This window comes from Marmota flaviventris, chromosome 5, assembly GCF_047511675.1.
Source record: "Marmota flaviventris isolate mMarFla1 chromosome 5, mMarFla1.hap1, whole genome shotgun sequence".
Taxonomy (NCBI): Eukaryota; Metazoa; Chordata; class Mammalia; order Rodentia; family Sciuridae; genus Marmota; species Marmota flaviventris.
Genome location: NC_092502.1, coordinates 64,824,156 through 64,845,019, shown reverse-complemented (window position 1 = coordinate 64,845,019; position 20,864 = coordinate 64,824,156). Strand labels below are relative to the sequence as shown.

Below are 20,864 nucleotides of genomic sequence, written 5' to 3'. Positions count from 1 at the left end.
AGTAATTAAAATAAGATTGAATTTTTAAAACATTTAGGTCCTCAAAAGTTTGTAAAAATAAATGCTTTTACTTTTTCTTCCTGTTTTTGGAGTAGGGTCTTAAGAATTAATATTATTTAATTCTTATCTTTGGTACTTAGTAGTTAAGTATGGTATTTGACAAATACTTAAAAAGTACAGAAAATTTAAAAGTAGTTCTTTTGATAATGATTAATTCTGATCAATGTAGAAATTATTTTCTTATATGTCAAGGGACAAACATTGCTCTTTTTACCAGAATACAAATTTTTACCCTATTTTGATTTTAGGCATTTAACACTATTGTAATGACTTAATATTTGTGCTTAGTGAGTTCTCCTATTTTAATAATTGAAAAATTTATTCATCAGTTTTTAAGATGTCATTCTTGCCAACTTGATGTTATTTTGCTATCAATTCATAAGCCTGTTGATATTCTCCATGAAAACAGTGGCAATTCTGAGGTCAAAAGTTAAGCAAACCAAAAAAGTTTTATTTCTATGTTGTTTTTTCTTTATAAAATACAACTTATTTTGAATTTGACAGATTTTTAAGTGAGAGTCTGTATGCTTATTGATTTTTATTTTTTAAATAAAGGAGCAATTCTGTTATCCTCTTTTACTAAGATTTATTCTATTCTAAATGCATTTTTAAAGTTGTTATTCTCATATTTAAGGTAAGTAAATGTTATTTTTTCTACTTGTAAATATTTAGCTATGATAATTTTATCATGATGTATTATTCTCTCCCATCCCACTACTTGTTTTAAAATATAGATTAAATCAGATTTCTTTGAACTATTATCAAATCATCACTTGGACAGTCAGTCTCGGTGGAGCAAAGTAAAAGACAAAGTAGAAAGCGATCCACGCTACAAAGCAGTGGATAGTTCATCAATGAGAGAAGACCTTTTCAAACAGTACATTGAAAAAATAGCCAAGGTAACCATTGTGTTTACTTGTTTTTTTTTTTTTTTTTTTAAGTTATACATGACAGTGGAGTGTCATTGTGTTACTTGTACCATTATAACTGAATAATAATTCTTAACTATTTAAACGGTATGTTTTGTGATGTTGGTATTCTTAACATAAAAATCTGGTAGTTGATTTGGGAATGATACTGGTTAAAAACTAGATTCAAGTGTGTGTTTTTTTTTTTTTTTTTTTTTTTGGCAAGCTAATTATTCTATGAAACCATATTTTGATGGAGTTGGTGAGAAAAATAATATAATTTTACTTTTACAGAATTTAGACTCAGAAAAAGAAAAGGAACTTGAAAGGCAAGCCCGCATTGAGGCAAGCCTTCGGGAAAGGGAAAGGGAGGTTCAAAAAGCTCGTTCGGAACAAACAAAAGAAATAGATCGAGAGCGAGAGCAACACAAAAGAGAAGAAGCTATCCAGAATTTCAAGGCTCTTCTGTCTGACATGGTATTTGTTAACCCCCGCCCCCTTCTAAAGTACTAGATATCAGAAATCTGTTATATTGCCTAATTTTGAACATTTAACATTCTTTGACTACAAGAGATAATTTGTTGTTTACAAAGCTTTAAAAATCAAATACTTGGTATTAGCACTGTAGAATAGGGAAATTAGTTATTTAACAAATTTGGAAATTAGATGTTTTGCATATATGAAAATTCATAATTGTTTGGTCTCAAAATTTTTTAATTGTTGATGAAAGCCATCTTAATTACTCACTTACCTGCCATAGTAATAATTGGCCTTTTTTCTTGATGATTTAGGGTCATCATTGTGATGATCAATTATTGTACATGTAGATGGTATGAGATGTAGGACTGAAGGTGTACTGACCCCAGGAGATACCCTGAAACTTTCTTGAAATCTTCTGCCTTACCTCTTAGGGTTGTTGAGGTATGTAGGGTTTTTTGTCCCTACACTGATGCCCCCCCCCAGACTGCTATTCTGTATAAATATACTCTGTTATATTTTGCCTTCTCCTTGTCACCTGATTCATGCACTTCTTTTCTGTCTTTAAATGGGACTCTTTCTATTATTCTTTTGCTGCTTCTAACTTTTCTTTTTTCCATGTTCTGGACAATTCCAGTAGTTTTGAAATTTCTCTCTCTTCCTTTAACATTTCTTCAAGTTTATCTACTTTATTGCTATCCTAGAAATCTTTGTGCATGGAACACTTGCCTAGCATGCACAAGGCCCTGAGTTCGCTCCAGAACACACACACACACACACACACACACACACGAAAAGCAGATCTGATTTTGTTATTCTCCTAATTACTTGCAGGAGGTGAAGGTTCTCTGTATTTACAGCAGGTCAAATGCAGCTCTTTAGCATAATATGAAATGCAGTTCTTTCCTTGATTTTCCCCACTTTATCATCTTTGCTTTCCTCAGTTGTTCCTTGAGTTCCAACATTGCTAAACTGTCCTCTAATGACCCATACCATCATACCATTGTTTTATAGCAATCCTTTCATCAAGAATGCTTTCAAACTGTTCCTCCTACAGTGACACACTTTCTCATTCTTTAAGAGTGCACACAAATCTCTTCTGTGAGGCTACTCTCTGTCAGGCAGGTAGATTTAATCTCATTGTTCTTTTTATCATCCTTGTGATTAGCATACACATTGTAGCATTTACTACATGTAATTATTTGTTTACGTGTTTGTCCTTGAAAAAAAAAAGTGTACTCAGTAACATCTCATTTTGTAGTTCCAGTGCTAAACACAGTATTTATCTGGCACATATTTAGATTTTTGATAAACAATGGCTGAATATGCATTTGTAAATATTTCTTTCCTATCTTTTTATCTTTTCACTCTCCCATATTGTATATTATTTTTATTTGTCAGATCATACTTGTATACACTTATGGAGCACACTGTAATCTTACTGTGTTTATATAATGTAGAATAGTTAAATCAAGCTAAATAACATAACCATCACTTTGCATAATCATTTCTTATGTTGAGACATTTCAAATTTATAGTTGTTTTCAATATGTAATACAGTATTATTAACAAGTCACCCTGCTGTGCAGATTTCAAAACTCATTCTTGCACTGTCTAAAACTTTGTACCCTTTGCCCACTAAGTCCCCATTATCTTCCCCACTCTTTACCACTCCTTTCTGTTGTCTCCTGTGAGTTCAACTTTTTTAGATTCCACATTTAAATAAGATCATATGGTTTTTGTCTTTTCTCTGCCTGGCTTATTTCACTTAACAGTGTTCTAGGTTTACAAATGACAGGATTTCATTTCTTTTAAAGGCAGAATTACCATTATGCGTTTTATATATTTGCATGTATCTGTTATATTTATTTACATAGATATTATATTTCTTATTCTTCACTGATGAACACTTAGTTATAATGTTGCAGTGAATACTTGGGAGAGTTGTTCTCCCTTCAACATGATGATTTTAGTTACTTTGTATATATACCCAGAAAGGGGATTAGTGAATCTCATGGTAGTTTTGGTTTTAGTTACCTGAGGAACTGCCTATGCTAATTTACATTGTCACCGACAGTGTATGAAAGTTCCCATTCTCACTAAAAGACTTCTTTCATCTTTTTGATAAAAGACATACTTAGGCCTTTGTGGTAATACACATCTGTAATCCTAGCCTAGGAGGCTGAGGCAGGAGGATCATAAGTTCAAGGCCAGCCAAAGCAACTAAGTGAGGCCTTAAGCAACTTAGTGAGGAGACCCTGTCTCAAAATAAAAAATAAAAAAGGGCTGGGTATATGGCTCAGTTGTAAAGTACCTCTGGGTTCAATCACTAGCACACGTAGACACACACAAAAAGTCATACTTAGGTATGAGGTAATATCTCACTGTGGTTTAAATTTTCATTTCTTAAAATGATTAGTGATGCTGAGCATTTTTTCATGTTCCCTAATGGCCATTTGTATGTCTTTTGAGAAACGTGTGTTCATGTCCTTTACCCATTTTTTAATCTGGTTATTTTTATTTTCTTGTTGAGTTCCTTGAATACCTCAATATTTGGATTATTTATCCAACTGTAGTTTGCATTTATTTTTTCACATTTTGCACATTGTTTTTTAATTTGTTGTTTCTTTTGCTGTGAAGTTTTTAGTTTGATTCAATCCCATTGGTTTGTCTATTTTTGTTTTTGTTGTTAGTGCTTTTAGGGTTATATCCAAAAAATAATTGTTTGGACCAGCGCTGTAGAGCTTTTCCCCTACGTTTTCTTCTCTGAGTTATAACAGTTTCAGGTGTTCTGAATTTTGAGGGTTTTTTTTTTTAATAAATGATGTGAGACTGGCATCCATTTTTATTTCTCTGCATGTGTGAATATTCAGTTTTAACTAGTACCAATTATTGGAAATAATTGTCCTTTCCCTGTTGTCTGTTCTTGATACTTTTAACTATAAATGCATGGGTTTATTTCTGGGACTTTTTGCCCTGTTCCTTTGGTTGATGTGCCTGTTATTATGCCAGTACCATGTTGCTTGGGTTATAGTTGCTCTATATTATATCTTGAAATCAGGGAGTATGATGACTCCAGCTTTGTTCTTTTTGTTCAAGATTGGTTAGCTCTTATGAGTCTTTTGTGGTCTCATGAATTTGAAGTATTGAAAATAATACTGTTTTTGCAAAAAATAACATTGGAATTTTGATGAGGATTGCCCTGAATCTGTAGATCACTTTGGGTAGTGTGTACATTTAACGATATTAATTCTTCCAATCTGTGCACACAGGATTTTGTTCAACTTATTGTGTTTTCTTCATTTTTTTTCATCAGCATTTATAGTTTTCAGTATTTAGGTTCTTCTTCCTCAGTTAAATTTATACCTAAGTATTTTCTTTTTTGTTAGTTTGTTGTTAGTCTGTGAAAATGCTACTAACTTTTAATGTAGATTTGTATCCTACAACTTTACCAAATTTGTTTTATCAGTTTAATAGTTTTTAGGTGGAGTCTTCATCTAGATCATACTATCAACAGACAGACAATTTTACTTCTTCCTGTCTTGTTGGGATATCTTTTATTTCTCTTGCCTAATTGCTGTGGCTAGGACATTCTACTGAATGTAGTAGTTGAAAAGGAATGGTGAAGAGTGGGCACATTGTCTTGTTCCTAATCTTAGAGGAAAAGTTTTCAACTTTATATGGTTGGGTATGATGTTAGCTCTTGGTTTGTCTTATAAGGTCTTCATTGTTTTGAGATATATTTCTTCTATAACTAATTTGTTGAGTTTTTATTGTGACAGTTATTTTGTCCAATGCTTTTTCTGTTATCTATTGATGATCATATCATTTTGTTAATATGGTATTTTATAGTTAATTGATTTTGTTATGTTATCTTGTCTTTTTGACTCCATTATGTCTTGCTTATGCTTGGAAGAGTTCTAGTAGGTAGTTGATAAATCTAAATTTGAGCTCAAGATTTATTGTGTTGCTTTTTTTTGAGATCTTTGGTATTCTAAGAATACAAATTAATGCCACATATTTGTAAGGTATTAGTACCTAACTACTGTTTAAAGTTCTTACAGATTATGTTTGATGGGAGATAATGTCTCATCATTTTTCCCCACCTTCCCGATTCCTAAATATGTATTTGATAGCTTAGGTGAGCAGTGGGGAGGTAAGAATTCTGGCTTAAAGTATGCTTTTAGTGATTTATTAACTAGGAGTTATCCTAAGCTTTTTTTTCTTTATCATTGGCAATACACATTGCTTATTTGTTAATTAAATTTGTGGTACTCAAGTGTCTTGAACTAATTAACTTGCTAAAAGTTCTATTTAAATGGCCTTTTAACACAAGATTCACTTTTAATCTATTAAAGGAATATATTTTTCAGAAATTGTTACCTCTTAGTTTCTGAATGTGATTTTACCTTTTTAAAATGGATTATCATTCCTCAACTAAATAATTGGCCTCTTATTGTTGAAATATGAAAAGTCCATTTGGTATATATATATATATATATATTCTCTGTGTTTAGGTACGTTCTTCAGATGTGTCATGGTCTGATACTCGGAGGACCCTCCGAAAAGATCACCGCTGGGAATCTGGATCCTTATTGGAAAGAGAGGAGAAAGAGAAGCTTTTTAATGAACACATTGAAGCACTCACCAAAAAGAAAAGGGAGCACTTTAGGCAACTTCTGGATGAAACCTCTGCGGTGAGAGTCTCTATTTTTCCTATCTTTCATCTGGATGAATCTTCCATATTTCAAAAGTAAAACATTGATATGATCTTTAGTGTCATGGTCTTTAGACCTATTACTGGAATCCATAGTTTTTATGACACTCTCTTCTGATTTTTTTTCTCTTTTGAATATGTTATAGCATTCTTACTATTTAGAAATTACTTCTTTTTGCAGTTTTCAAATTCATAACTGCTCCTGTACTAATTCAAATTGTCCTTAGTTGTGTGTGATCAGTGATCCCTCCTGATTATAGATTTAGTAAATTCCTTCTTTGCTCCATTTTCAATTTGGTACTATGGCCCCTTGTTTGGCAGTTTGTACCCTTTGTTATCCAGGTTTTGTTCCTGTTTATCTGCTCTCTTTTTGGTGATGGTTTCTTCAGAAGTTATGATGTTTGCCCATGTAAATACAGGGTTTGCAGGTGATTGTCTTAGGCCACCTTGAAAGTATGGCCATGAAAATAACTCTTGTGGCAAGCCAACAAAAAGAAATTGCATTAAAGCTGCTTCCCTGTCCCTAACTAGTCCAGTTACGCTTGGGCATTACAAGAGATCGCAGGTCAGTGTGTAATATTATGTACCATATGTGCTGCAGTTTGACCCCCTAAATAAAAGTGAATTGTATTTATGTTATTTATTCACTTGTCTTTTCAAAGATTACCTTAACATCCACGTGGAAAGAAGTTAAAAAAATCATTAAAGAAGATCCTCGGTGTATTAAGTTCTCTTCTAGTGACAGGGTAAGAAGATTTTGTCTGGGATTTACTGTCAGTTTATACATATTGATTGGGTACTTAATCAGCAGCACTAGTTTATTTTTTATTTTTTAAGAGACTCATAATTTTATTGCCAAGTTTCAGGGAGGGGAGTTCCAATCTTCCCCAGTATATTAATATCTTGACCAAAATGAAGTTGATGGTTTTAAGTCAGTTTCAATTGTATGAAAAATGAATCTGAATTTTAAATTCATTTTTTTTTCATATTAAGAAGGCATTATCTAAAGTTAAATTATATTTCTTAGAGGTAAACTTGTGTTTTGCAATCATAAAGATTTAATGAAGCTATGGTTTTATTTTACAGTCAAGTCCCACTAGATAGACCTATTCATGGCAGTTGATATCAAGATATCAAAACACCTGACTTTTTAAGCCACGCTAACAGAACATTACAATGAGATCCTGAGTTCTTGTATGTTCCAGAGACTTTGCAGTACAGAAAACTCTCAGAAGTTTATAAAAACTGAGCCCTTTTGTCATGCGCTCTGGCTCTAGTATAGAAAACAAATTCACCTAAAGTTTAAAATAGTGTATGATGTTAAGAAAAGTATTCCTCACTATTTTTATCCCTTGACCCTTTATGTGTTCTTTCTTCCCATCATTCCCTTGCCTGGTTGGTTTCTTTAGGTCTGGTATCTAAAAACCCATAGATCTAATATTCTTCCCCTTCATACTCTAGTAAGTTGGATTTTCATTAGCTGGACCACAAAATATACATGACTGGGAAAGAGTTGTAGACTGATTAAATTAGAAACCCATTCCCAGTTTCTAACTTACCTGTTTAGAATTGGTAGTAAGGCCCTTTTTTACTAGAAAGTTAAATGCTCAGTGTAAGTCATTTGTAAGTTCTGAGTGTTTCCTTATACTTGATGTATACATAAATTATATCAAATTATATCCTATTAGTGTCTTTGTGCTTTAAGATATGTCAGTAGGAAATGAACACTTAAGCCTTCATCTCTTTATTTTTAAAAAGATTTTTACAAAACTCTTGAGGTTGTTATGAATATTAAAGGAGATGTTTGTAAAATGCTTGGCAGTGTAGTGCTTCATGGTTTCTTATTCTTGCTTTTTAAAATTTTTTGCCTTAATATGCATTGCAAATTGTACACTTCAGTGAATTTTATAGGACCTGGAATGTATTTGATAGTCTTTTTGACTTTTTAATTTTATTACATGTGTTAACATGTAATTAACTGGTTTAATGAATAATTAATGTTCCTTTTGGAAGTAGTCCCCCCACCCCCAAATGATCTCATTTTCTTTGTGTTTTTTTTTTTTTTCCAGAAAAAACAAAGAGAGTTTGAAGAATACATCAGAGACAAGTACATCACAGCTAAAGCTGACTTTAGGACACTTTTGAAAGAGACCAAATTTATAACATATAGGTGCGTGTATTGAAATGTTTCATATCGACAGTCATTGTCTTTACTAGTCTTTACTCTAACGGCCAAAGCATACTTTGCATTCACACACATGTTGACATTATTAATTTTTAGGAATAAGAAGATGCCAACTTTTATACAAAGCCAAATAGAGTCCATATATACTGTACTTCCCCCCCCCCCCTTTTTTTTTTTGAAGAAAGGGCCCAGATGTCAATTCTTTTTTTGTGTTACCCACCCATCCGGTTTTTAAAACATACTTTTGTTTTTACTTCACTGCTTTTTTTTTTCTTTATTTCTTTTTTTTTTTTTTTTAGAGTATCCTCAACTTTATAAGAATGGTATTTCATGAAGAGACTTCACTATCAGTTATCTTTGCCTCCTCTAAAAACTATTCCATGTCGTTAGATCATTCTAACACCTGAAATCCTCTACTTAAGCTTAGCAAAAACATTTTTTTCCCCTCAGAGGAAAGCAGTTTGCTGGATACATTTACGTAATTTTTAAAAAGTTATAAAATCAAGAGTTTTTAAAACAAGATTTCTGTGTAGCATACCCAGTAGTTACCCAACTCCAGTCATTTACCATTAGGGAAACAATTTTGCATTGCTTATCAATCAGTATGCAGGAAACCATTTTTTGTTTCATGCTCCAGCATTTTGTCCTTTAAAAGAAAAATTGAAACATTTTAATGAAGGGTATGTGCACGGGAGGATAGATAGTGCTGAGGGTGTGGTTTTTAGGTATTTTGTCATTTGGATTTTTTGGTCAGGATCCTTAATGTTTTGCATCAGCTTGGGCTTTTAAATTAGATGTGAAGTAAGACTTCTTTCTACATTTTTATAGTTAATTTAGTGAAAGATGTGAAAGTGAAAGCTTGTGAAAGATGCTGGGATTGGCAGCCCCGCAGACTGAAGTCCTCTGTTCATCCACAGAACAGGTACAGCACGGGCAAGATTTACCCACCCACCCTCAGCCCTGATCTGGAGGGACCACCAGTAGGGGTGGGAGGGTAATTCAGCTTCTGAGGCCCTTTCACTCCTTGGAGTCTTTGCTGAGGTGATTTACAAAGGTGACTACTGCAGTGAAATTTTTCTTAAAAAAAAAAAAAAAAAAATGGAAACACATTTAGGAACTAGATGGACATTTCCAGCTCATTTTTGAAAGACCAGTGAACAGCAGTCAGTAATTCTTGGTCTTCTTTTTCTTATTTCAGATCCAAAAAGCTAATCCAAGAATCTGATCAGCACCTGAAAGATGTAGAAAAAATTTTGCAGAATGACAAACGGTATCTAGTACTGGACTGTGTGCCAGAGGAGAGGCGTAAACTGATTGTGGCATATGTTGATGACCTGGATCGCCGGGGTCCACCACCACCTCCCACAGCATCAGAACCCACTAGACGATCAACAAAATAAATCCAAATACTCTTCCACAGGGGTATCTATTAATTCAAAACGCTTGCATGAGCCAATTTTCAGGTTTTTACATATATGTGCATTAGTCAACCTATTGGAAAATCATCTGACAACAGGAGAAGCATTTGCGAACAGTTTCTGAACAGAATATTTTGGAAATATGCTTTTCTTTGTGTGGCATGACTGACATACATACTCAAATATAGGCTATCTCTAGTAAATCTAAAATACTGAAGCTAAAAATCATCTTTTTATGAGGTGTGGAAGTCAGTGACTTGGTGACGTTCTTTCTAGCAGTGTTATTCATGCAAGACAAAAGAGCATTTGTGGTTTGAACTTGCAAGATTCAAATACCACAGACTCCCAAGAAAATTTAAGTTGGGGTTTGTTTTGATTTTTTTTTTTTTTAATGCGGGTAAAAGAGAAAACACTGAAAATTGAATTCTTCCAGAGGCTAAGAATATTATAATGGATATACTTTTACCTTTGTTTCTAAAGAACAGTTTAGTTTTATTTGTTCACTTATGTGCTTTGATTATTCCCTCTGAATTACAGGCCAAGTCTTGTTGTTTAGCCTAAGAGAAGATTTATTTAGTAATTTCTTCTCAGGTATGGAACCACATTCATAACTAACATGTTGACCAGAATAGAACTCCTGGTTAAATATATTTTATTCTCCATTAAGTGATCTTTATCAATATTCTGGATTAGACAACAAAATTACCTTTCTGGGTGTTCCCTGTAAACTATACTCCTGTTTGAATGTTAAACTTTTGTTTCTAAAGTTTAAGATGTTTGAATGTTCAGTTTATGTATTTGAACTACAATAAACCAATCCTTTTTATATATGTGGATTATATATGATTATTGTTACATAATTTATAAGAACTAATTTTATACCTGTTTTAAAAGAAACAGCAGGTGGAATTTGGCACAAAGAAAGTAATCTTTGAATCTTGACTATTACATAGTTTTTAAAATTTTGAATATGAATGCAGTATTTCCCAGTATAAAGAGAAGAAATTTGTACAGAACCATTTTTTTTGGATGCTGAAGTCCCTTAGTAATATTTATTGCTTACTAGAAAGAAGATGCTGATTTTTGTTTTGTTTTTCTTTGCTTTGCTTCTTTTCTGTTTGTTTGTTTTGCCATTTATAGAAACATTGATGGTTTGTGCCTTTTTGACGTTCTATCAATGTCATGCGTATCACACCATGAAACTTTGATTCTCAATTGCTTTTTCTAACTTTACCTGCCCAATCAAAAACAAAGTAGAACTATGTTATCCTTTCATAGTTTGCCAGTTTCTGAGTGCCGCATGATTTTTCTTTCCTGTTAATTTCATACCTACTGATTACAACAAAAGCTAGAAAGAGGGAATTCAAACAGATCTGTATTTGTAAGTTATATGTATATAATTAGAGACACATGCACATCCATATTACTTGCTAAATAGCTTGGATCTATTAAGTGCTGTAGAAATTGTGTGAACTCTGTAGAAACCTGGCACCAGTGGATCAAACTAAGGTCTTAATCTGAAAAAATGGGATTTGTATTTTTTCTCTCGTTTTGAAATTTTATTTTTATAAATTCACAAAGTAAAGTGCTTGCCAAAAGGAGCACAACTATTATAGAAATATTATTGCTCTTCAGATGTTTTCACGTCTTCTTTTGTTATTCTAAATTCCACACAGAATTGTTTGCCTACTCACCACATTTCTGTTTTCTCACAGTAAATCAGCAGTGTGAAGACAATGGCTTGGTGATATCTCATGTATCCTACTTTTAAAATATTTTGAGTTTGATTGCACAAATCAAAATTTTCTGTACAGATTTTTTCAAGGGATCAAATCAGGATTCACCATGTCACATCCTTAATGAAAGGTTCATTAAAAGTATGCTTTGTTTTCAGTATCAGTATCTTCATATGGTGGTGCTTCCCCCCCCCCCCCCCATGCTGAGAATTGAATCCAGAGGTGCTTTACCACTGAACTTCACCACTAGCCCTTTTTATTTTAAAACAAGGCCTTGCTAAGTTGCTAAAGTTGACCTTAAACTTGCAATCCTCCTGCCTCAGCCTCCCCAGGTGCTGGGATTGCAGGTATGAGTTGCTGTGCCCAGCAGATACGGTGCTTGTCTACAGACTCTGAAAAATCATTTTACCCTGAGCTACTGTTAAGGTCGGACTTCCTTCCTATAAAAAGCCCCATCATTCCAAGTGGTGATTTTGAAAAGATGATTCAAGACACAGTTTAAGTTTCCAAAAACTATCTGAAGTCAAACATAATTGTTTTTATTTCTTTACAAGTTAAAATGTCAAACACTGAAAGTTTACATCCTATATTTTCTAAATATATAGTGAACATAAAAACCTTTATTCAAATGGTTCATCACAAACAATTTTAGTGGTGACTTTTTTGTATAACTTAGTATCACAAAACAATATTTTGGGTTCTTGGGTTAAATTATACTTTAACATGAAACTTTCAAGTAAAATTTGGATTGAAGCAAATAAAAACAGTTCTACCTTTTGTGTTAAAAAGCAAACTATGATCATTTATTAGGGGAAAAAAAAATCCCCAAACCCACAGATTGAACATTAAAAAACAACAGTATTTCTTTGCATAGCATATTCTTTTTTTAAGTATTTTTTGTTGTAGATGGACACAGTATCTTTGTTTTTATTTATTGCACAGCATATTCTTGATATTTCTGATTTTCCATTGCTCGCTTTATTTTCCCCCCTCAATAAAAATACCAAAGAATTCCATATGAAAGTAATGATAGATAAATGTCCTTTTTGTATTTAAAAGGGGAAGAAGTGTGTCATAATTATTATGTTTTACTGAATATGATGTTTTACTATAAAATGAACAGTTACTGCCTATTTAAATTTTGCTGTTATGTCTAGGAATACAGATTTGATTTTTATTGCTTTTCATTATTTATTATACTTGTGATTTTTATTTTCTATTATCAGCCAATTTGTCTTTTCATACTTTTTTCACACTTATTACTTGATTATTTTTATAACTTAGAAGCCCTACAATATTTTAAAAGTTGAGTAGGTTTCTGGATAAGTGTTTAGGGGTAAAATTAATACCTTTTAACAAGAAAGTTTACTACCTCCATCCTTTATATTTGAGGCTTGCCTTTAATTAATGGTTAATAGCTATGTCACTGTATCTTATAGTTTATCATGGGATAGGGAGATACTGGGAAGAACAGATTTCTGTTTTAAGAAAAATAACTTTCAAGCAGTTTGGAAGAGAAGGAAGGTTGTTTTTTTAAAAAATATATTTTTTCCATATCACAATATAGGATGTCATGTTAGGCTCCTAAAATTCTCAGACTTTATAGCTAAAGACCCATTTAAGTGGCTTTAAAAAAATCATTGAAGAAGACTTTATAGTATACAGAAAAGTTTAAACTTACTTAAACTTTGCCAAAAATAGCTATGGTTTGAAATTAACCCAGAATTGGGATAAGGTTGTTTCCTTATTTGTTAACTTTGATTGGGAAAATTAACATGGATTTTCATTAAGTAAACTTAACATTTATCAAACAAGTAGCTCATTAAGTAAAATTTACTCATTGTGTTAGAGAAAGCTCTTAAGTGGAAGTGGATCTTGAGCTTTGGTTATGTGAAATAAAAATTGATGACATTAGGGCCAGCAGGTTTAGGAAGAAACTGAATATGAATATATATACAGGCTCAACCTTTAACAGACAGAAGCTCAATTTCAGCCAGCACAGTACAGAGCTGGTTCTAAGGTGCACATAATAGAAACATTCACTGTGAACAAGTGACTAAATAGCTTAACTATCTCATCACTTTGGCAGCAGCTTCTTTATACTAAACACTTTACATGAATTTTTTGGACTTCCAGGTTATAATTCTGAAGCATAAATATTACATAGTGTTTTACTTACCAGATTGCACATTTTGAAAATGCAGAAGCATTTTTGTAATTCTTAATGGCTAATAATTTTGTATGGTAAAGTCAGCAGTATTAATAAGCAGCAGTACAAGTAAATACAATAACCATAATTCATTTTTCTTTGGAACTTTATTTATCACAACCCTCTGTCTCTTGATCTTCATGTTCCCAGGGGATAGGATCGTTGTCTTGTACAGAAGGGACAGTGTCCCTCTCAGTCCAAAACTGCTCTACATCAGGGAGGACTGGAATCTCTGCCTTCTCCATTTTCTCTCTACTGGAGTTGGGAGAGTCAGGTTTCTCTTTCTTTGGAATGGATGCTGAGGTCTCTGGGGATGGAATCTTGTCAGGAAGAACCTCCAAGTTACCAACTGGTGTTTCCTGAGTCTCAGAGGCTCTTGGGGGATTTTGGGTTACCATCCATTTCCATAAGCCTTTCAAACCTTCCCTGAATTCTTCCAACATCACTAGAAAAATGAGAGGATTTGCTGAAGAAATGGAAAACATTAGGACTTGAGACAGGGCTATGAAACCCTGTGGTGGGCTTGAGCCTCCAGCCTTCAGATGCCATACCCATAGCCATGCTATCCACTCAGGGAGCCACAGAAGAGCAGAGGTGATAGCAATGCTGAACAGCATCACTGTGAGTTGCTTTGAACGCATCTGGTTTCTAAAATTTTGAGTCTTAGTTCCTCGGTTTTTACATTGACTGTAAGCTCTCCAGAAATAAAAGCTGGCCAGAAGTAATGGAAGGCAAAATACCAGGAGAGGGTAGAGCTTACCAAACATTGACATGAACTCTTCGGCCACAGCTGGTATATCCATGAGGCACATTTCCACACCTGCGTGGTGCCTGGTATTGCTGAAGAACCATTCTGGCAGGGGTAGCAGGCTAGCCACAGCCCAGATGGCTACCAGCACTGAGCAGATGGTGCAGCTGTGGACACTTACTTGTTTGGCTGGGTCACTTGCATACATGTAGCATACTTTGGCCACTGCAACAATTGTCAGGCTCTTGGCTGCCATGCACATGTGGATGAACCAGTCAGACGACTTACAGACAAACCAGCCTAGATCCCAAACACCTTTGGAATATGCTGTAGCTCTAACAGGTGCTGAAAACAGCAGGAGAGAAAGATCAGCCAGGCTGAGGTTCAGAATCAGGGAATGAATCATGGATGGCTTTCCCTTCCAAGCACTATGAAGGAGGATGCCAATCACACACAGGTTCCCTACGAAGCCCACCAGGCAGACAGCCACCAAGAGAGCTGGGATGATGGTCCTCCAGTCCTTGGAGTCAGAGGGCAGGTACCCTCCAGCAAAATGGAGGTAAGCAAAGGACATATTCATGATGCTGGAGTTGGAGTTGGCAAAGGCAGCTGCCAACATCACCTTCTCCATCCAGTTCCTCCTTAGGAAGTTAGCTCATTTAGGTTTGTCTTCTGTCTCCGCTCTTCTGCATAGGAAATAAATTCTGTCGTCAGTGTCAAATGACACCTTTGGACCCTCCTCCTCGCTTGTTTCCTAAGAACAGAATGTGGAAGAAGGCTGGTTGCTAAGCTCTTCTCTGCTGCATGCCTTATACCTGTGCCTGCACCAAATGACAGGCAGCAGCAGCAGCAGCAGCACACACAGTTGCTGCTCATTAGCAAGTCTAATACCAAATAGCAGCCCTGTAGAGTAATAAAAATATAATGCTTATAAAAGATAAATGAGAAGAACATACACGTAAGTGGGATTTGTTCCTCGGGGCAGGGAGTTGGGGGAGAAGCGGGGAAAGATCACTAAAGCCAGTCAAGGCAATTATTATTTTTTAATTGTTTTTTGTTTTTTAGTTGTAGATGGACACAGTACCTTTATTTTTATTTATTTTTATGTGATGCTGAGGATCAAACCCAGTGCCTCACACATGCCAGGCAGGCGCTCTACCACTGAGCCATAACCCCAGCCGCATTCAAGGCACTTATTTTCAACGAGCTTGTTTCTAAAATTTTGAGATCTACAATTCAGTAAACACTATATCTGAACCAAGTCCTTTATATTCAAGCATGCCTCAGAATCCCCTGGATAGCCTGATCCAGTAGGTCTGTACTCGGACCCCCAAATTGACATTTCTAACAATTTCAAATGCTTCCTTGCTTCTGGTTGGGAGACACACTTGGAGAGCCAGTTTTAAACAGAACCAATGCTGCTGCTCCTTCCCTCTTTGCAGAGATCTGCTTCCTTGTTACCCTACCCTCAACACCCCTTTGGTCCTGTCAACAGCTTGCTGATATCAAGCACAGCTGGGTAGTGAAAAAAAAAATGGGAAAAAGTCCTATTAAATCTAATTATGGTTGACTCAAGTTTAGTCTATTGTGGGTTTTTTAGAGGTAATCGCGGAGCTTGGAATTAGAGGTTTGCTTACTAATGAGGCTTTTCAAAAAGTGATGGTGATAAAGACAACCACATGATGAATTAAGCTGCTTTTCAGAGAGAATTCCTAAAAGATTAACCAAGACGAGAAATAAAAGAAAAATCAATAATTTCTATGTTGAAGGCTTTTTAAGAGATTTAAAAGAAAATGACATTTAAAGTTGGGAAAAGAAAATTTTTCAGATTAAATAATTCTGGAACCAGTCTGAAATTGGAAAGTGTTACAAGGCAGTGGACACTCTGGGGAGGACTAGATGAGCTAACATGGTTCAAAGGAAGGGGCAGAGTTGAAATGAAGACACCTTCCACCCTAAGCGTGACTGAATCAGAAGTGCTTTTAGTGTGATCCAATGGAGATGGTACTGGACTAGTCGTCAGACTCTGAATTCTGGTAATTTTGCTCTCACCAGTTCTTCTCAGGAAAGGAAAGGAAAGGAATGACATTTTAAAATTCCTCTAAACCCTGATCTCAGTGATAAGTCTGATCAATAAAGCTACCTACTGGAGAAGCTTCAGTGGTGCTGGGTTTGTTCGATTTGTTTCCTTTCCCTTTTTCTCTGGGAGGTAGAACTATAGCTCTGGCTCTTGTGGACTTAGAGGGATGGGGTGTGGTGGAGAGGTAGTCATTACAAATAGGCATAAAGGATCTTTTTTGGGATGATGGAAATGTATAACTCTAAATTTACTGAAACCTTAAATTGTATACCCAAATATATTAATTTGTGATATGTAAACTATACCTCAATAAAGCTTTTTTCAAAAAACTGCATGAAAGCCTGGTCTGCTTCCACACTCGTGCTATATGATCCTAGCAACTCTGCAGCTCCATGCCACCGAAGCCTAAGCTGGGTCTCATGCTGCTTTTCCTAATAGGGGATACTACCTGCCATGATGTTGCCAAGAGACAACCCGTGGAAATTGTGAAGCAGTAATAAAACAACTAAAAATTTGGGCCATAGACATTTTTTTAAAATTTTACTTTATACTGAAAGAATTTATATTTAAGTAGCAAGGGACATCAGTCAGCTTAATCTCAAAAGAACCTAGATAGAGCAATTTGTGGTCAGTCTTATAACTGGTTTCTGGTAAAAGCAGAGCTAAATGTGAACGTGGTGTTACCAACACTGGGCAAAGTTTGCCCTATAGCTTAGTTCCAGAGAAGGGCTAACAATCATGACAATCTTTTTTGAGTGCATCCTAAGAATCAGTCTCTGTGCCATGTGTTTCAGGCATTTAGCTCCTCATGACAGCTCCCGAAGAGGGTATGATTGTATTCTCTATTTGCACAGATGATGACACTGAGATATATAATAGCTTGCCTGTGGGTCAGTACTACACAGCTAGTAGATGACTGAGTTGAGTGGGAACCCCAAGAGTCCAGAGTTGGGTTTCAGAGCTGTTTATAAGCTGTTTGCTATCCCGCCCAAACAAAGAAATTGTGGGATATTGTTCTTTAAGTAACATGATCCTCAAATTAGCAGAATTCAACCAATAAAAATTGAGCCTTCTGTCATGGGCGAGAAAAGCTCACGCTTTTCTTTCAGTGAATATGTATCGGGCCATTCTTGTGCTAGGTGTGATACTAACCCTGAGAACCCAGAGTGGAAGAAGAGTCCTCTTTTTTAAGGAGCTACAATCTAGGGGGCAGAGACAAATCTCAGGGACAATGAAAATTGTCATTGAAGAGTCCTGGCTGCTATGGATGCCTGGAGGAGAGCATCTGACCCACACCAGGGGTTGGAGGGGTTGGGGTTGGGAGGTTGGGGGAGAGCCTGGAAAGTCTTCTTGGAAGAAGTGATATTGGAGCAGAGAACTTAGCCATGCACCTTCTCACTTCTGCCAGTACCTTTTTGGAGCTTATCATTGCTATGTATTCAGTAACTCTGTTTAGCACACCAGAAAACAGCTGCTGCTTCTCAGAGAGGTTGTTCAGTGCTGCACAGTGTTCTTCCATCTCTGAGGGTGAACCTCTCCAACAACCCACAGGTGTTCAGGCTTTGAACTCCTCGTGGAACACATTGAATCAGGCTGGGCTTCACGGACCAGCTGCAGTTTGTTAGCCTGCTGGAGAGCTTTTAAAGCATGCTCAGTTCCGTCTCTGTGGGTACTCACAATTTGGCACGCAGTTTTTTCACTACAACCCACAATATTAATGAAAAACCGTGAGTATGGTTACTGTTTTTTCCTTTGCTGACTATTGTGCTTTGTTGAGTCTCCTGTTCTGTCATCTCCTGATTGTGCTTCTCTTTTTGGACCACAGTTGCTTTTGTGGAGTATCTTTTGCTGCGGGGCCTTCCTTAGTGACATTCCCATTATCTAATGTCTGGTATTCCAGAGTGTCGGTCCAGGCTAGAGGTGTGAGCAGAGCAACAGTTCATCTCTGAGGTAAGTGAGTGGGTATGACTGGGTCTGAGACCTCATCTTGCTTTTGTTGTTGGGGAGAGCCAGGGACTAAAAGTTAGAAGACCTCAACCCTATCTTTGAAAAATGAGACTATTAAATCAAAAAAGGTCATTTTGGATTAGAGTCAAAAACTCATTTTCCAGTTTGGAGACAGTTATTTGTCCTTTGGAAGATGGCTTGACACAAGCTGGAGTCTTGGATGCCAGGTGGACGGATGTGGTTTTTCTTTCACCCTATCCTATTCTCTGGCAGGGTTCTTTGTTAATAACTGCCCATTTTGACTCTGGGGAGGATAAAATTTGGACATAAATGTGATGGCTCCTTGGGAAAGCAAAAGGAGGGTAAAAACATGAGGGTGTATCTGCATTGTGCCAGGTTATATAGAACTTAGTCCTATCTAAACATGACTGTGGCTGATATTCTGAGGCATATATTTACTCCTTTTTTCCTTCCCAAGAGTTTGCTTTTATATTATTATGATGCAAATTGTAATTGCAGCCACAATTTTTGTTATAATGTAATGAGGGGCTCCAGTCAACCAAAAATTCCCTAGAGAGAGGTGTCAGAGGTTGATTTATCCACAGTGAAGAATATATGGGGTACTATATTGTACCAGCATGTCTTTTTTAGCAAGTAAAGCATTTAAATACCTTAACAGGCCCAGGATAGTCCTGCTTAGATATAACCAGCCCATCCCTGGCTATAGATGTCTTATTTTTTAGAGTATTATTTGCTGTGGTTTTCTACTGAAAGACATGTTCCATTAATTAGGGGAAAAAATCTAGTTGCCACAACCAACCACCTTGTACAAGAATTTTTTCATTAAAAAAAAAAGTTTCATTCATGTCATACAATTCATCCATTAAAGTGTACAATTCAACATTTGGTGGATATTATTCTCTTCCTGTTCCCACCCCGATCAGCAACATGCTTGTGGTGGTCTCCTTAGTGTGACTAGATCTGTTTCCATGACTACCAAACTCGGCAGTGGGTAAAACATCTTCACGCAGGTGTCCAACATCCCAGGACCAGATGAGTTGGGCAAGGAAGGCAGTGTTCAGAGATCCAACATGAATTTGATTTCTTGGTGGCACATAAAAAAAGCAAAGAATGTTGCTTTCCTTGAATCCCAGACTTCACTTTTTAAAAAATGAGCAAGGCATCTCTTGCCGTCTAGATTTTGCCCTTTTTGTTCACGTTTGGGAGAGAAAAAAATTTATTATTGAAACCAGGGGAAACTGAAATAAATCCTTTAGACTTCATCTGCTCTTACTTGCTTTTCTAGACTTAACCTGCTTAACCTGCTTTTAGGTTACTCACTTTTGGTTGACTGTCGATAACACCCCTGATGTGTGCATTATCATGGTAAGGACAGAGGAATGTGATTCATTCACTTTTCCATGCTTCAGCAAATAGATATCCCCAAACCCAATCCTGGGGAGGCAGATTGCTCTCCTGTCTCCTCACAAGCTGCTTCCTGAATATGCTTTCTAATTTGCAAAACTTGTCTTTTCAGTGATTGGCATATTGCACGGTGAGCAAAATAAGTCTGGTGTGGTAACTTTTGGTGTGGCGGGGTGATGGTTCTGGGAGTTGACCTTGGAGTGCTTGCCACACAGGAGTGAGTCCTTATCACTAAGCCATATCCCCATCCTGGTAACATTTTTAACACGAACAATAATAAATTGCACTCAAATCTTATAAACAAACCAACAACAACAACAAAAAAACTGTTTTGATGGAGAAGGGAAGCTACAGAATCTGATTCTAAATGTTTCAACCTGGGTGCAAAATGTTTGTCAATTTCTGATAAATGCATTTAAAAATCTTTTTAAAAAATACTTTTCCTTTCTCATACATTTTCTTGTTAAAATTACAGAAAGTTCTAATTTTCTTCTAAAACTTTTCTACTTTATGCATAACTATCCGTAATTGAGAAGTCAAAGTATCTAATTTTTACCTTCATAAGTTTTTAAAAAATTAAGTCGAAGTGGTGATGATATTGTGGTTAAAAGAAACCGAGGTGTCCCAGAGGTTGTGACTTGCTCTTCATCACAAAGCTGATTTGCTAAACTGAGATAGATCCTGTATTGTGATTCTGGTTTCAGTTCTTCCTATCAGGCCAGCCTCGGTGAAACATAAGTATCTCTTGGGATATTTTCAGGCATTCTGTGTTATATGTTCAGGCATTTCCTATTGCAGCCGTCTATAGCTTACTACGAATTTAGTAGCATAAATCAATACACCAATCTTATAGGTCTAAAGGTCAGAAGTCCTAAAATCAGTGTATCAGCAGAGGTGTGCTCCTTCTGGAGGCTCTGGGGAGAATCTGTCCACCTCTCTTAGTTTTTTGAGGCT

The 20,864-nt window shown here is 35.8% G+C and overlaps 2 protein-coding genes across 7 annotated transcripts in view; one reads left to right on the top strand and one right to left on the bottom strand.

Moving 5' to 3' along the window:
- Window positions 1–10,593, top strand: part of Tcerg1 (transcription elongation regulator 1) — a 65,360-nt gene extending 54,767 nt beyond the window's left edge. For 4 of the 6 annotated variants that reach the window (XM_027927716.2, XM_071612262.1, XM_027927715.3 and 1 more), the window contains 6 exons: window positions 795–959; window positions 1,263–1,445; window positions 5,963–6,142; window positions 6,825–6,908; window positions 8,232–8,332; window positions 9,546–10,593. In XM_027927716.2, the coding sequence (XP_027783517.2) occupies window positions 795–959; window positions 1,263–1,445; window positions 5,963–6,142; window positions 6,825–6,908; window positions 8,232–8,332; window positions 9,546–9,747 (915 nt within the window). In that variant the 3' untranslated portion in view covers window positions 9,748–10,593. Of the gene's footprint in view, window positions 1–794; window positions 960–1,262; window positions 1,446–5,962; window positions 6,143–6,581; window positions 6,728–6,824; window positions 6,909–8,231; window positions 8,333–9,175; window positions 9,270–9,545 lie in introns of those variants that run through there. The other 2 variants (XR_011707591.1, XM_071612264.1) reach the window with 2 other exon arrangements.
- Window positions 10,594–13,817: 3,224 nt separating this feature from the next.
- On the bottom strand, window positions 13,818–15,089 carry Gpr151 (G protein-coupled receptor 151). Its single transcript, XM_027927501.3, has one exon. It carries the CDS (start codon window positions 15,087–15,089, stop codon window positions 13,818–13,820), a length of 1,272 nt encoding a protein of 423 aa, XP_027783302.1.
- Window positions 15,090–20,864: the final 5,775 nt, after the last annotated feature.

Excerpts from the sequence above, each read along its gene's own strand:
- Gpr151 (XM_027927501.3), bottom strand. The coding sequence starts at position 15,089 with ATGGAGAAGGTGATGTTGGCAGCTGCCTTTGCCAACTCCAACTCCAGC.